The sequence below is a fragment of the Oncorhynchus clarkii genome, chromosome 10, assembly GCF_045791955.1.
Source record: "Oncorhynchus clarkii lewisi isolate Uvic-CL-2024 chromosome 10, UVic_Ocla_1.0, whole genome shotgun sequence".
NCBI lineage: Eukaryota > Metazoa > Chordata > Actinopteri > Salmoniformes > Salmonidae > Oncorhynchus > Oncorhynchus clarkii.
The window spans coordinates 48,028,929-48,043,919 of record NC_092156.1 but is presented as its reverse complement, the minus strand read 5'-3'; the positions used below and the strand labels follow the sequence as shown (position 1 = coordinate 48,043,919).

Here is a 14,991-nt window from a genome sequence, read left to right as displayed (position 1 = left end):
TATAAGCCAACTTCATGTATACCAGCCAGTAATCCTCAGTGACCCTAGTAGGCTAGACGCGTTAGAAGATCATAGGATCAGATATGGGAAAATGTCCTAGCTCGCCTAAACCTTCTGGCTCTGCCCTCTCTGTTTAGACAAGGCTTTACAGTAGTTCATGACAGGATGAATTTCAAGCATGCAAGTATTTTTTTCCCCCCAAGTGCATCCTCAAATCCCACCAAAAAATAAGGCTTGATATAACGGACGGCTCTGCCAAGCTTTTACGGCACTAGCAGAGTTGACGTCGTGCTCCCTCCATGTTGTTGTCAGCTGTTTTTCTCCTGTTTCCCCCCTCGGCCACACGTCGACAGCTAATTCAGTGCTCAAGAAGAGGTTTGAGTTTCCCTCCAAGCTGCTGCAGCTGTGCCTCTGACTGTCTGGGATTAGGCAACAAAATGAACTCATAATAAAATGAATCAATCATCATGACATTTTGTTTAAATGTAGCTATTGAAAACATTTCGCCTGTTTCCTCAGGCACGCTTGGAAGAGAGGGGCCGGGATGCATAAAAATAGAAGGCTTGTTTTTTTAATATAAATGTAAGGACAGAGATTCATTTGTCTTAACCCCCCCCCCCCCCCTACCCTTCCCTCTCCTCTCCCACTCTATCTGTGCCTGTCTATATTTTTTCAAGTTAGAATAATTTGCTGGTTTATTTGCCTTGCCGTGTGGAGTGGAATTGAGAAACATTGGCCGACGAGAGCGGCACAGTTAATTTTCCGCCTTTGGTGTTTGACAGCGCTGGAGTAATGGGGTTCCGATCAGACTCTCTTCCCTTCACAGGGAAAGTAACTTAAGTGTTCATGTTCATACCAACAAAATTAAATGATAAATGAATGAGCTTTTTTTTCTCTTCATTTTTTTTTCTTCTTTTTTTTACACGTCTCCCATTCCGTTCGAGGCGATTCCGTTAATGAATTAGATCAAGGTGACATATACTGTCTGAATGAACCTGGGGAGAAAATGAAAAAGATGTCTATTTTTTTTGGTCCTGATTTGCAAAGAAATTTAGATCACGGCAAAGCAAGAAGGCATTGCGTCGTCATTTAATTAATTACTTAATGTGTCCCTTCATCGTCTAATTGAATTAATTAGGGGCCTAATTGGGCAGAGTGATGATGGCTTCCGGGGCTGTGGAGCCCTTGATGAGCTGAAGGTAGCTGGGCTTCTTAGAGAGACTCGGGGAGAGAGTGCTCTCCTGGGACGGACGGGGAGGGACCCTCCCTACCGCCATCAGCGGCCCCAGCTCCCCTCAGCTGTCCCTGGATTGGAGGGGTCAGGGGAGGCCTGGGGCCAGTGAAAGCCTCACTCTGGCTCCTCTATAGACATGTCTCTGGAGACCAAGTACACATGCTTGGACTGAAAGAGTTTAAAAAAAGCATGACACAGCATCCAAGTTGTGTTCTACTCTAAAGAGCTGCAAAAGGCCTGTATTACAGTGATACTGTATGAACATCTGCCAATGTATTACCTTGTAGGGCATTTTGTTCTATCCATCACTAACCGGCCTCCGTCCAGCAACCTGCCCTGAACTTAGTCACTGTCACCCGGTTACTCAACCCGGCACCTTAGAGGCTGCTGCCCTACGTATATAGACATGGAACACTGGTCACTTTAATAATGGAACACTGGTCACTTTAATAATGGAACACTGATCACTTGAATAATGTTTACATACTGTTTTACCCATTTCATATGTATGTACTGTATTCTACTGTGTTCTAGTCAATAGCACTCCGACATTCTTAATCCCATTCTTTTACTTTGAGATGTGTGTGTATTGTCGTGTATCGTTAGCTACTACCGCACTGTTGGAGCGAGGGACACAAGCATTTCGCTACACCCGCAATACCACCTGCTGAATATGTGTATGTGACCAATAACACTGGATTAGATTTTTGGGGATTTGAGGTGTGTGTGTGTGTGTTTCCTTGCTGTGTATGCGTGTGATTTGTGTACAGTATTTATGTGTTGTCCTGCAGGGCTGACGGCTGCAGCGATGGCCGAGGCTATGAAGCTGCAGAAGATGAAGCTGATGGCCATGAACAACCTCCACGGAGCCGGCAGCCAGAACGGGACCGAGTCAGAGAACGACGAGCTCAACTCCAACGCAGGTCAGAGGCACAGCAACGTACATACTGTACTTTTCATTTTTTTTACCACATCCAACTATTGAGGCACAATAAACAGGAAATTATGACAGAAAACCCGTATAATAAAGATCATTCAGATATGTATTATGACTGTCAACTCAAATGAAAATATTACCCCCCCCCCCAAATAATAACAGATGTATCTGTTCAAGTCCACAGCCAGTGTGTTAATAGCCTGTCTAGCCGTCTCTAGGAGGTAGGTTAGGTAGAGACTGCGGAAGGTTTGTCTCCTTGTAAACTTCGACTGGCCATGTCTCTTTCTCCATGGCTGCTTCACACGTGACTACAGGTAATTGGTTCTGGCCCTCGCGTTGCTTTCGCTTTAGCCGTATTTTATTGAGGCTAATGGCGTCCTTAATGGCTGCGACCTGACCGTGCATTTAGATGGCGGTGATGGCAGCGTGTGTGACTAACAACGCGCGTGGCGGCGGGCCGGGTAATAGAGGCGCCACGCAGACAGGCTTCTTTATCACCACCCAGAGCCACGGCAGACGCCCCCGATAGAGACATGAGTCTGAATATGTAGAGGGACAAGTAAACACACACACACACACACACACACACACACACACACACACACACACACACACACACACACACACACACACACACACAGAGAGAGAGAGACAGGACAAACTGATGTGCACACTTATTTATACTTCACACTGTTTACATATAAACACACAAGGCCTGCGAGGGAAGAAAACCCAGCTAGCACATAAACGTTCTGAGAACCATATGTTTCTTAGAGCTTGGTGAGAGTGTGTTGTCCTGTGGTTATTTTGCATACAACCTTCCCACAACATTCTGGGAATGGTGCAGGATAGTTACTTGGAACATTTAAGGAACTTGAGAAAAATAACGTTTCATTACTTTAACAGAACGTTTTCTAAATGTTTAAAGATAGTTATATTGAATAAAAATGTTGGTAATGTTCTAGGAACGTTCTCCAACTGGTTTGACATTTGGGAATGTTCTCAAATAGTTCAGAGAAACAACATTCTTCTGTGGGAATTTCAGTACTTCAGCATAACGAGAGAAAAAAAATGGCATGCTAGCTCCATCCTGGTGGCTCAGTGGACTAATTCCATGGATAGAGAACAGAAGATCACAGGTTTGAATCTCACTGACGCCGTGCCACAATAAAAAATACATGTTTTTGCACGATTAATGCGTAAGTAAATACATTTTCATGTGTCCTGTCTGTGTAGTTCCAAACAGTTAACTTATGCTATCAGTGTTATTAAAAGTCTTTAAGGAAGCTATTCAAACACCGCCTATAATTTCCGTTCCCGGAACGTTAATAAATCCTCACAAGAAAACTTTCAGGGAACCATAGTAAAACGTTCTCAGAACCTTCCTGCAACTAAAAATCTATGTTCCCAGAACAGAATAAATGTTCACTTCCATTCTCAGAATATTTAAAAAACATTCAATTTTAGCGGTCAGGGAACCAAACATGGAACCAAATGTGCTAGCTTCCAATGAACCAAATGTGCTAGCTTCCAAGGAACCAAATGTGCTAGCTTCCAAGGAATCAAATATGCTAGCTTCCAAGGAACCAAATATGCTAGCTTCCAAGGAACCAAATGTGCTAGCTTCCAAGGAACCAAATGTGCTAACTTCCAAGGAACCAAATGTGCTAGCTTCCAAGGAACCAAATGTGCTAGCTTCCAAGGAACCACATGTGCTAGCTTCCAAGGAACCACATGTGCTAGCTTCCAAGGAACCAAATGTGCTAGCTTCCAAGGAACCAAATGTGCTAGCTTCCAAGGAACCAAATGTGCTAGCTTCCAAGGAACCAAATGTGCTAGCTTCCAAGGAACCACATGTGCTAGCTTCCAAGAAACCAAATGTGCTAGCTTCCAAGGAACCACATGTGCTAGCTTCCAAGGAACCAAATGTGCTAGCTTCCAAGGAACCACATGTGCTAGCTTCCAAGGAACCACATGTGCTAGCTGGAAACAGAGAACTTACAAAAGTATTTACTGGATTCATTTATTTGTATTTTGGGGTGATGCTGTTTGCACAGTAAAAGAGTGGCTGGCCTTGGCGACAGTAGGCAGGCAGAAAGTGTCCATGAATCCCGCTGTCTTGCTGAGCCTAATTGATGTTCCCGATCAAATGAAGCCATGTAGCAATATTGGTGTAACGTGACACCTCAACCTAAATGATTACCGATAGTTAAATCTCCTCCAGTACATTGTAACGAGACAGCCGTGAGATTGGGCGACGATGACAGAGCTGGATGGAGAGAAGAGGGTGTGTCAGTAGCGAGGGCTGGGTGCCTGTGTGTCCCACTCTGTCACAGACCCTCTAATGTACTCCTCCCTGACACCAGCACTACGGTGAGCTGGCCCCTCTCTGTCACATCACCAGGGATAATGATGATGATAATGATGCTGCTGATAATCACTACAGAGAGGCAGCAGGCTTTCCTGGCTTTCTGTCCAGCGGATCGGTGAAACACTGCCGTGCAAGTGGGCCTCAGCTAGCACTGTCACACAAGTCACCCACAATTCAGCAGGCTACTCCATTCTCCGAAATGAAGAAGCCAGTGAGTTAAGCCCTCATGCAGAAGGCATTTGAAGGGACGAACTTCACACTACCTGTAAAACGGATCCCTGAGTGGTTTAGCAGAGGGGTGTGTGTGTGCAGGGGGAGACTTTTCCGAAGTGTGCCTACGCAAATTTGGGCCCCCAGGTTTGCCTTCTCATATGACTTTGACTCAACCCCACCAGCAAGAGCCAGAGCACCTGAGAGAGACGGGGGAGGAGAAGGAGGGGGAGCATGCTTCATCTCAGTAACATCCACTTTGACCCTAAAAAGAGTTGGAAGAAAGGCCTTGTGGTTTCTGGTTGGTTTTGCAGCACGCTTTGTTGAGAGGTGGGTGGTGGTGGGGCAGGGACGTTGGAATCTGATCTAGCGAATCGCGTCTCTTAAGTTGAACAAACAGCTTCAGAAGATATCCTTCCGACTTTAACCCATTGCGTTCTCTCTTCCACGGCCAAGACACTGATCCCTAGACGACAGCTGCAAAGCCTGATGTCTCTGTTTTTCCCTCTACCCCTCTCTCTCTCCTTCTCTCTTTTCTTTCCCTGTTTCTTTCTCGTTCCTGCGTTCCCGGGGGCTGTGTTTGGTCCCCCTCCCTCTCTCTGAAGGCAAGCTGCTTTTTTGGAGAACATCAAAGGGCCAGCTAATCTGCGTTTTCCCCTCCGTGCGGGATGGGCTGTAAGAAAACCTTCAGCTATCTGCGTACAACCGTTAGCGGAGATAGGCACGATTTCAATCTCTCTCCCTCCCATATCTCCTCAAACAGCGACACCCCCCCCACCCCTCTCTCAAGACAAAAAAAAAAAAAACACTTAGAAATCATCGCTTTTGGAGGCAGAGAGAGAGCTGACGAACGCTTGATCGTTTTCTTTTAGCGCTGTAATCAGTTGACCAATTTGGCTTAACCCTCAGTCTAACTTTGGGGAGTCTCCTTAAAGTGCAGAGCAGAAGTTGGTTCTCGGCGCGGAGAGACTGTTTGAAAGGATGTTTATACTCTTTGGGTTTTTACAGCCGAAAAGCTGCAAAGAGGCACAGGGGCTCCTGTGAAATGGTGTCTTTAAATATAAATATGCCTCTGAAATCCTGTTAACAAGGGGGGGAAAAGGAAGAGATTACTAAAGGGAGAACATGTGTTTCTGGTCGAGGCGACTGGAGAAGAATAGCCCAGCAAAAAAGGGGCTCATTGGTCTAATGGCGTACTGTCAGGGAAAATCACCGTCACAAATGACATCAGAGAAGAAGTGATATATTTTTCCTTTGCGACTGACAAGTTAAAAGAGAAATCCCATGCATTATTTAAACTGGATCTGGAGTCTGTCAGGCACGTGATTTGCAGAGTTAGCAAAAAACAGGTGTGGGTGTAGAGAGAGAGAGAGAGAGAGATAGACAGAGAGAGAGCGAGAGAGAGAGAGTGGAAGCTCATAGAGAAAGCGTGGGCACCTAGCGATCTGTGTGCGCGCAGTCGTTTCAAATCCCTAACCACCAAACCGGTCAGCACTTTTTCCTTCTTTACTCTCTATCGCTCACCTCGCTTTTCCTTTTTTTCCCCTCCTCTTTTGAAGCCCCGTGTCTTTGCTGGGCAAGTGTCACTTTTGTTTAGTCTGATTGGCCTGTTTGATAACAGCCCCTTCCTGTCTCGTCGGCCATTTTGAAAAACACAAGAGAAGAGAAGACTGGAAGAGAAGGGGTAGATAGATCTCACACTTCCTTTTCTTGCCCTTCCTCCCTCCCTTCTTCCCTACCTTCCTCCCTCCCTTCCTCCCTCCCTTCTTCCCTCCCTTCTTCCCTCCCTTCCTCCCTCCCTTCCTCCCTCCCTTCCTTCCTCCACACAGCTGCAACAGGAGACACCCCTCTTCCCTTTATCTGACCGAGAGACAGTGTCACTGGATAGCCCTGAGCAGTTTGTTTCGTGTCCAGTATTGACCAGCGTGGCGAGTGTGAGGGTGATCCCGGCTGGACTTGTGGGGGCTGGGGTCAGAGCTATCACCTTTCACTGTGGTTCCCCTGGGCTCTGCCCCTCTTGTTGTTTCACATGGACGCGTCCTCCTCTCTGGAACTTGTGCAGCAGAGTCATTGTTTTGTAACAAGTAAGTTTCATTTGCAGAAAGACATCGGACACGTTTGACACAACATTCCTGACATTGTCAATTACATCATCAGTGTGTTTTTTGTTGTTGATGGTGTTGTTGTTGCTGTTCCGTGTGTTTAAGTATACTGTTACTGAGCTCCGTGTTGCGGTTCTTCTCTTCAGACCCTCTCCCACGGGCTCTGAGCTCACTATACTGCCCCTTGTGGGAGCCAAATGAACAGCACTGATGTAAACCACAGGCAATACTGAAAACGAGAGTCGCAATGTAATTCAGCAAGGCACCTCACTGAACGACATTCTGTTTTTGTGCTCCCTTAAGAGTCCACTCTCTCGTTATTATATTCATTTCCATAATGAGTTGCGCCATAACAGTCTGCCAGATAACCCTGTTCGCGGTGGGACTGCGTCTGACATGACTAGTGCCTCTCTCTCTCTAACAAATAGAAGCGCAGGTTATGTGTATGGATCAGAGAAGTGCTGTCACCTCAAATGGCTGAAGCACCCCTGGTCTGTTCTGTCTTTCCTGCTGACGGCTCAGAAAATGTTCCAGCCCTTCGTCCTCCAGCTGAAATATTCTCCCAGTTCCAGCCATCAGGAATTAATGTCCCATAAATCATGGCCCTCAGAGGGACAGGGGCTGCATACTGACCACTCACACTGAGGCTGCCGCACAGCACACGCTGGAACACACACACACACACACACACACACACACACACACACACACACACACACACACACACACACACACACACACACACTGTACACTACACACCAGTGGTTCTAGTATATACAGGAGGTTACACATGTACGAACACACTTTTACACATGTACGAACACACATCACTGGAGCGTCGGACAAATGTAAAATTCACTATGACGTTTGCACAGAAATGCTCACACGCCACACGGGTATAAACGCAGACAATCCCATTGACCTCTCATACACAGCACACATGCTATCCTCTGTGTCCCTCCCATGTCTCTGGGTGTTGGAGAGGAGCACCATTGATTAGCCCACCCTAGGCTACGGTGTCAGATAACCGGCTGGTCAAATACGACTCTCACTCTGACCGGCTCTGCTCTGTGGATGAAATGAGATGTCTCGGAGAAAAGCGAGATAAGACTCGCGTCTGGCTTCTCAGTGTCGCCTGTTCCTCTCTCTGCCAAGGAAAGCCTGCATGTACTCACGGCAGAGCCATCACTAATGCCACGACATGGTGATAGACACCAGCCCAATCAGTGGTCCTCGCAGGGGCAGGCTGGGGACACCAGCCCCCCCCCCCCACCCCTCCCGGGGTGCACTGCCTCAGGGTTGTTCGCACAGGAAATGGACATGAAGGGTAGACCTGTCACAAACAACAGCAGCCCTTTGTGAAAGAAGAAGAATCGCACGATCTGAGCATGACATGAACGCTCCTCTCCACCTCTCCCAGTCAGAGTGTCGACCTTGACGAGACCATGTCAGCAGTGTCACAATTATGGTCAACTGCCTGACGGAAGCCATTTCAGGGTGTCTTCAACAGAGTGACACGGACAGCAGAGTAGAGGAGGACCTTTCCTCTGGCGCTCTGACCCTCTCCTTAGACTGACCTCTTGGGTGCCGTGTCTGTGGATGGGTTCGAGAGAGAGCGAGGTTAGTCAGGTGAAGAGGAGCGAGGGCGTGTGTTTAGAGGAGAGGGAGGGTGCAAGGCGTCCATCTTTAGACTAAAACCCTTGGTCCAGATAATGGGAATCCATCCAGCGTAATGACCTACAGATCCTGTTGGTAATGAGATGGGGGAATTGCCTGCTCTTGGTACCAGATGATACTGTATTAACGGCGTGGGCGAGCGCAGCGGACGGGGGGCCGTCAGGAGCCCCTCTGCCTCCGATCATTTTTCATCCGGCTGACATCCGAGCGGGCCCGAAGCGCCGGAGAGGGGATTGATTTCAAATGAGCCTCAAAATGATGCCTAATGAAAACCTGTAAAGACACTTTCAGCTCTAAATACCAAATTAGCTGTAGCCAACAGAGGATAAACACTTGATGGATCCCAAACTCAGACACTTTCTATCATGGGCCTGTTTGACTATTTATGAAGGGGTTGAGTGCTTATGTTTTCCTGTAAGAGTGTATGAGAGAGTGTGTGTTTCTATCTGTGCGCGTGAAAGTGCACATGTGTTTTGTGCCAGATTGGTTGCGTGTTCGAGGCACTTTCTTTGGCTCAAATGTTTTCTGGGAATGGCGTTGAGGAGAATAGCTCGGCGCCAGCCTTTGGTGGAGCTCATTGATATGTAAACGCAGGGCGATATCAAAGAGGCGTCTCCTTCCCTTTCCGTGCGGTGAGCACTACTTATAATCAAAGACACGTCGCTGTAAACCGCTCAAAGGGAGCCAGGCACTCTGATGGCCATTAATGTGTCTCTGTGATAAGGGGACGCGAAATACTCAGCCATCTTACTATAAAAATAAAAAAAATAAAAAAAACAGACGTTTAGATGCTCAGAACCAGGAACAGGAAGTGACCCAAGACAAAGTCTGACGATTGCTTGTAAATACCCTGGGAATTATACCGGGGTTAAAAATGCTATATTATTTCCAAGGAATGCTAAATTACATGCAGTAATTGCAGTAAAGTTTTTTGGCCAGAGAAATGCTTATTGTTACACTTACATTAAATGACGGAATATTAAGCCTGGACACCTGTGATAAATGACCATGTCATCGACACGTGCAGCACCAGCGCTACGGTGCCGCAGTGTCTCCCTTTAATGTCACCGATCTGTCTGATCAGAATCCCCTTAGCCTTCAAAATCCTCCACTCCGAAAACCACCATTTAAGAGTTGATTTTGTCATAACAGGACGTGTCCCCATCATCTTCCTGTTGGCCTTCCCCTGCCTGGCCGTGGGCCTCCACCTCAAACGCCGGAGAGTTGCCTGGGCTCCGGGAACCGTAGTTCTAGAAGCCCTTGCTCCTCTGTCTCGCTGTCAGACCCGCTCAACTCCTCCGACTTCCATTCCTCTCCTCACAGCAATTAACACTTCATTAAGAGACCTCTTTAATCATTTTCCCTTTCAATTCCAACCCTCTTCTGCCAGGGCCTCTGGTGGGTTGTACTCATTGTTTTGGGAGGGAATTAATGACTGACAATTTAAATGTTTTTTTCTTCATTACTTCTTTGTTATTGCGTGTAAATAGGTTTCCCCACCCAGGATCCCCACAGCCCCCCCCCCCCCCCCCCCCCCCCCCCACAGCCCCCTACCCCGGTAAACAGGTATTTTCATAAATATGTAAAGACTTATTTCTCTGTGTCCTCTCAGCAATCCCTGCTTCTCTTCTCACAGACATGTTCACACCTGACTCATGGCTAGTAATAAGATTTACCACTGGTAGACATTAAATCTGTCCAACTGGCTGTGCTGGGCTGTTAGGGATTAGCTGCAGTGAATTGCATTAGGTACAGTGCTGTTACTGCTGTACAGTAGATGCACCAAGGCTGAATTAGTTATTCTGCCAGCCTGTCAGACCTGGGCAGGTTTTTGATTAAGGCCGGTTTTTAAGACTACCCACGTGTTTAGCATTGAAATTGCTTGCATTTATAAAGTATAACGGTATGATCACAAGCATCAAGAGCAGCATATTCAGAAACATACGGATTCGTGGTGGGGGTGATGAGTGGCAGATACTGAGGCCTATGAGGGCCTCCTCTATTGGGGGCTGGGGATTGGGTTGGAACCGGGGGTGTAGTCTTAGGGACATCTGGCAGAGGGAGGGGGGATGCCAGGGGCTGCCTGGCACAACCCTAGAGGATGCAGGGGGGGCACGGCGGGCATCCCACAGAGAGCCTAAAACCCACTGCCATTCTCACAACCCCCCCAATCATTTCCTAACTGTCACTGTTAGAGGGAAGGGAGGGAAAGAAATGTCAATCTTAGCCAGCAGCCTCTTAATCACTGCTGTTAACCTGCACCGGTCTGCACTGGAAGGGCTACGTGCAAGGTGTTATGGAATATTAATGCCACAACTTGAACTAGCTTTTCTATCGACTAGTCTCCGATTCGGGTTTGAGCCAAACTCTTTCTTTTTGATTAAAGGAAATGTCGCGATAATAACACCAGGTTTATTTCATTGAAATGGTGTAGAAATATTCTTATCCTGCCTATTAGGAGTGAAGGAGGAGGAGTGAAGGAGTGAAAGTAAGGACATTGTTTATGGCCAACACTCTTCTCAGTCTCAGATGAGAATGAATCAAACTGGGTGAAAAGTGAAGGCCGTGCCACAGAGCTGCAGTGCTGGGGTAGTGTTGGGATAGTGCTGGGTGAGGGGCGAGCATATTTGTCATTAGTGTGGATTTGCATGTACCTTGTTGAGCGCGGGGGGGCGGAGGGGGGGGGAGATTGGCCAAAAGCACAGCTGTACTGCCTGCCGCACTGATTGCCTTGCCTTCCTCGCCCTCATTTATCTTCATTTCTTCCCAATTACAGCAAATTAGCAATAGTCTCAGTTGCATTACCAACTTAATCCGCGTTTTTTTCACGCGGACGGCATTATGCAGTGGCAGATGATTCCTTGGCGGGAGTCAGGGTAAACAGCCATGAAAATGCCACCCCGGCAGATGGCGAAGCCCACAAGAAATATGACAAACAGAGTGCCAGCGTGCCGGCCCCTCCGCCCGCACCCACTACAAGCTGTTAGTGTGCTCCCGGATAGCGCGCGCGCGTGTCTGTTTATCAAAGGGTGCGCGCGTCTCTCTGTCTGTGTTTATCCTCTCCTATGCGGTATGTTTGGATGAAAGGTGTTCCAGTGAAACACAGATCGTCCTCTCTGTTCCCAGCCTGGTGAACACTAATGGTTTCTTTGAAGGAGCGGAACAGAAGAAGAGATGTAGTCCTCACGGAATGAGTGGTTTGACCTCTCTGTCGGCATGCTAGGGATATGATTAGCGTTAAGAAGAAACTCGATAAATTCAATCACCTCAATTAATGGAATCTAGAGCAACTCACAAAGGAAGGGCCATCTTTAATTTAACAACTTAATCCTCTTTCATAATGCTCTCTGTCTGTACATCTGACAATAACACATAGCCTACTACTGTGTAGTCAAGCTTTCTCTTTAAAAAGCGCACCAGTTTACAGTCCATCAATGTGGTTTTTAAGAGACAATAGACTGTCCCTTGCAGAAGAGCAAGGGTAATGGAAGAGAGAGAGAGAGAGAGGGTGAGAGAGAGTGAGAGAGCGAGTGAGAGAGAGAGAGAGAGAGAGAGAGAGAGAGAGAGAGAGAGAGAGAGAGAGAGAGAGAGGGTGAGAGTGACTGAGAGAGAGAGAGAGAGAGCGAGAGAGAGTGTGTGTGTGTAAGAGAGTAAGAGAGGGAGAGCGTGAGAGAGGGAGGGAGGGAGAGAGAGAGAGCGAGAGAGAGAAAAGAGAGAGAGAGTGAGAGAGAGAGAGAGCGAGAGAGTGAGAGAGGGAGGGAGGGAGAGAGAGAGCGAGAGAAAGAAAGATTGCCATGTGTTTTGTTTGCTGGGTAGTAAACATGTTAAGGCAGTGCTAATGGAGAGGGTGGTCTCCCATAAACCGATCCTCTCACTGTTTACACTGCGGCTCCCACACATACAGACACGCACATCCAGGGGACCGGCCCGTGGTTCCCCAGCCGCGCTCGTAACTCACAGTGACCTCCAAAATGTCAACGCAGTAGAACCTCAGAAGGGGGCCCCAAGAACCCCAACCCCATTACTAGCCCAAACTATGTGTCATCATAGACCTCTGCCAATCCCCCTTAGACCACCAGAGCAAATAACAACAACTAACAAATAGCATCCTCTCATTACTGCTGCTCAAAGAAGGTTTGAACGTAATTCCTCTCAAGGCATACTGAACTCAGACATAACATACGTATAATGAATTGCAAAGTACCATTACACTGCAGCCTCTCAGGCCAGATGATGGGTTGGTTGTGGGTAATGTCGGCACTGTTCTGTCTGTCTGTCCATGTGTGTGTCTCTGAGGGACCACACGGCATGTCCAGACTGTGGAGGTAAGGACCGGAGCCCTGTGAGGGTGAGGGGACAGATGGTAGACCTAGCTGAAACCAGGCCAATGGCTCTAGTCAAATACACTGGACCAAAGGGGGTCTGGAGTGGCACTGGCCAAGCCTCCAAATTCCCCCCTCTCTGCACCTTTTCAGCTATTTTGTGTGTTTCTGTGTGGGTGTGGGTGTGTGTGTGTGTGTGTGTGTGTGTGTGTGTGTGTGTGTGTGTGTGTGTGTGTGTGTGTGTGTGTGTGTGTGTGTGTGTGTGTGTGTGTGTGTGTGTGTGTGTGTGTGTGTATCAGAGGAGTTGGGGGGAAGTAGAACACACATGTCCATTCTGTATAGCAGGGTTCCCCATGTATTTAATTGTTGGACATGAGAGAGAAAAGAAGAAACCTGCACACTGCTCTGCCTAGTATCACTGCTCTGCCTAGTATCACTGCTCTGCCTAGTATCACTGCTCTGGCTAGTATCACTGCTCTGCCTAGTATCACTGCTCTGCCTAGTATCACTGCTCTGGCTAGTATCACTGCTCTGCCTAGTATCACTGCTCTGGCTAGTATCATTGCTCTGCCTAGTATCACTGCTCTGCCTAGTATCACTGCTCTGCCTAGTATCACTGCTCTGCCTAGTATCACTGCTCTGCCTAGTATCACTGCTCTGCCTAGTATCACTGCTCTGGCTAGTATCACTGCTCTGCCTAGTATCACTGCTCTGGCTAGTATCACTGCTCTGCCTAGTATCACTGCTCTGCCTAGTATCACTGCTCTGGCTAGTATCACTGCTCTGCCTAGTATCACTGCTCTGGCTAGTATCACTGCTCTGCCTAGTATCACTGCTCTGGCTAGTATCACTGCTCTGCCTAGTATCACTGCTCTGCCTAGTATCACTGCTCTGGCTAGTATCACTGCTCTGCCTAGTATCACTGCTCTGGCTAGTATCACTGCTCTGCCTAGTATCACTGCTCTGGCTAGTATCACTGCTCTGCCTAGTATCACTGCTCTGGCTAGTATCACTGCTCTGGCTAGTATCACTGCTCTGCCTAGTATCACTGCTCTGCCTAGTATCACTGCTCTGGCTAGTATCACTGCTCTGGCTTGTATCACTGCTCTGCCTAGTATCACTGCTCTGCCTCGTATCACTGCTCTGCCTAGTATCACTGCCTAGTATCACTGCTCTGCCTAGTATCACTGCTCTGGCTAGTATCACTGCTCTGGCTAGTATCACTGCCATGTATCTCTGCTCTGGCTAGTATCACTGCCTAGTATCACTGCTCTGCCTAGTATCACTGCTCTGGCTAGTATCACTGCCTAGTATCACTGCTCTGCCTAGTATCACTACTCTGGCTAGTATCACTGCTCTGCCTAGTATCACTACTCTGGCTAGTATCACTGCTCTGCCTAGTATCACTGCTATGGCTAATATCACTGCTCTGCCTAGTATCACTGCTCTGGCTAATATCACTGCTCTGCCTAGTATCACTGCTATGGCTAATATCACTGCTCTGCCTAGTATCACTACTCTGGCTAGTATCACTGCTATGGCTAATATCACTGCTCTGCCTAGTATCACTACTCTGGCTAGTATCACTGCTCTGCCTAGTATCACTGCTATGGCTAGTATCACTGCTCTGGCTAGTGTCACTGCTCTGGCTTGTATCACTGCTCTGCCTAGTATCACTGCTCTGCCTAGTATCACTGCTATGGCTTGTATCACTGCTCTGGCTAGTATCACTGCTCTGGCTAGTATCACTGCTCTGGCTAGTATCACTGCTATGGCTTGTATCACTGCTATGGCTTGTATCACTGCTCTGGCTAGTATCACTGCTCTGGCTAGTATCACTGCCTAGTATCACTGCTCTGGCTAGTATCACTGCCTAGTATCACTGCCTAGTACCACTGCCTAGTATCACTGCCTAGTATCACTGCTCTGGCTAGTATCACTGCCTAGTATCACTGCTCTGGCTAGTGTCACTGCCTAGTATCACTGCCTAGTACCACTGCCTAGTATCACTGCCTAGCATCACTGCTCTGGCTAGTATCACTGCCTAGTATCACTGCCTAGTATCACTGCTCTGGCTAGTATCACTGGCTAGTATCACTGCCTAGTATCACTGCTCTGGCTAGTATGACTGCCTAGTA

The 14,991-nt window shown here is 47.7% G+C and overlaps 1 protein-coding gene across 5 annotated transcripts in view; it reads left to right on the top strand.

The window, feature by feature from the left end:
• The window catches only part of LOC139418684 (dachshund homolog 2-like), a 132,914-nt gene that overhangs the window by 84,596 nt on the left and 33,327 nt on the right, over window positions 1-14,991 (top strand). For 3 of the 5 annotated variants that reach the window (XM_071168327.1, XM_071168326.1, XM_071168328.1), the window contains exon 3: window positions 2,026-2,157. In XM_071168327.1, the coding sequence (XP_071024428.1) occupies window positions 2,026-2,157 (132 nt within the window). Of the gene's footprint in view, window positions 1-2,004; window positions 2,158-14,991 lie in introns of all 5 variants that reach the window. The other 2 variants (XM_071168324.1, XM_071168325.1) reach the window with 1 other exon arrangement.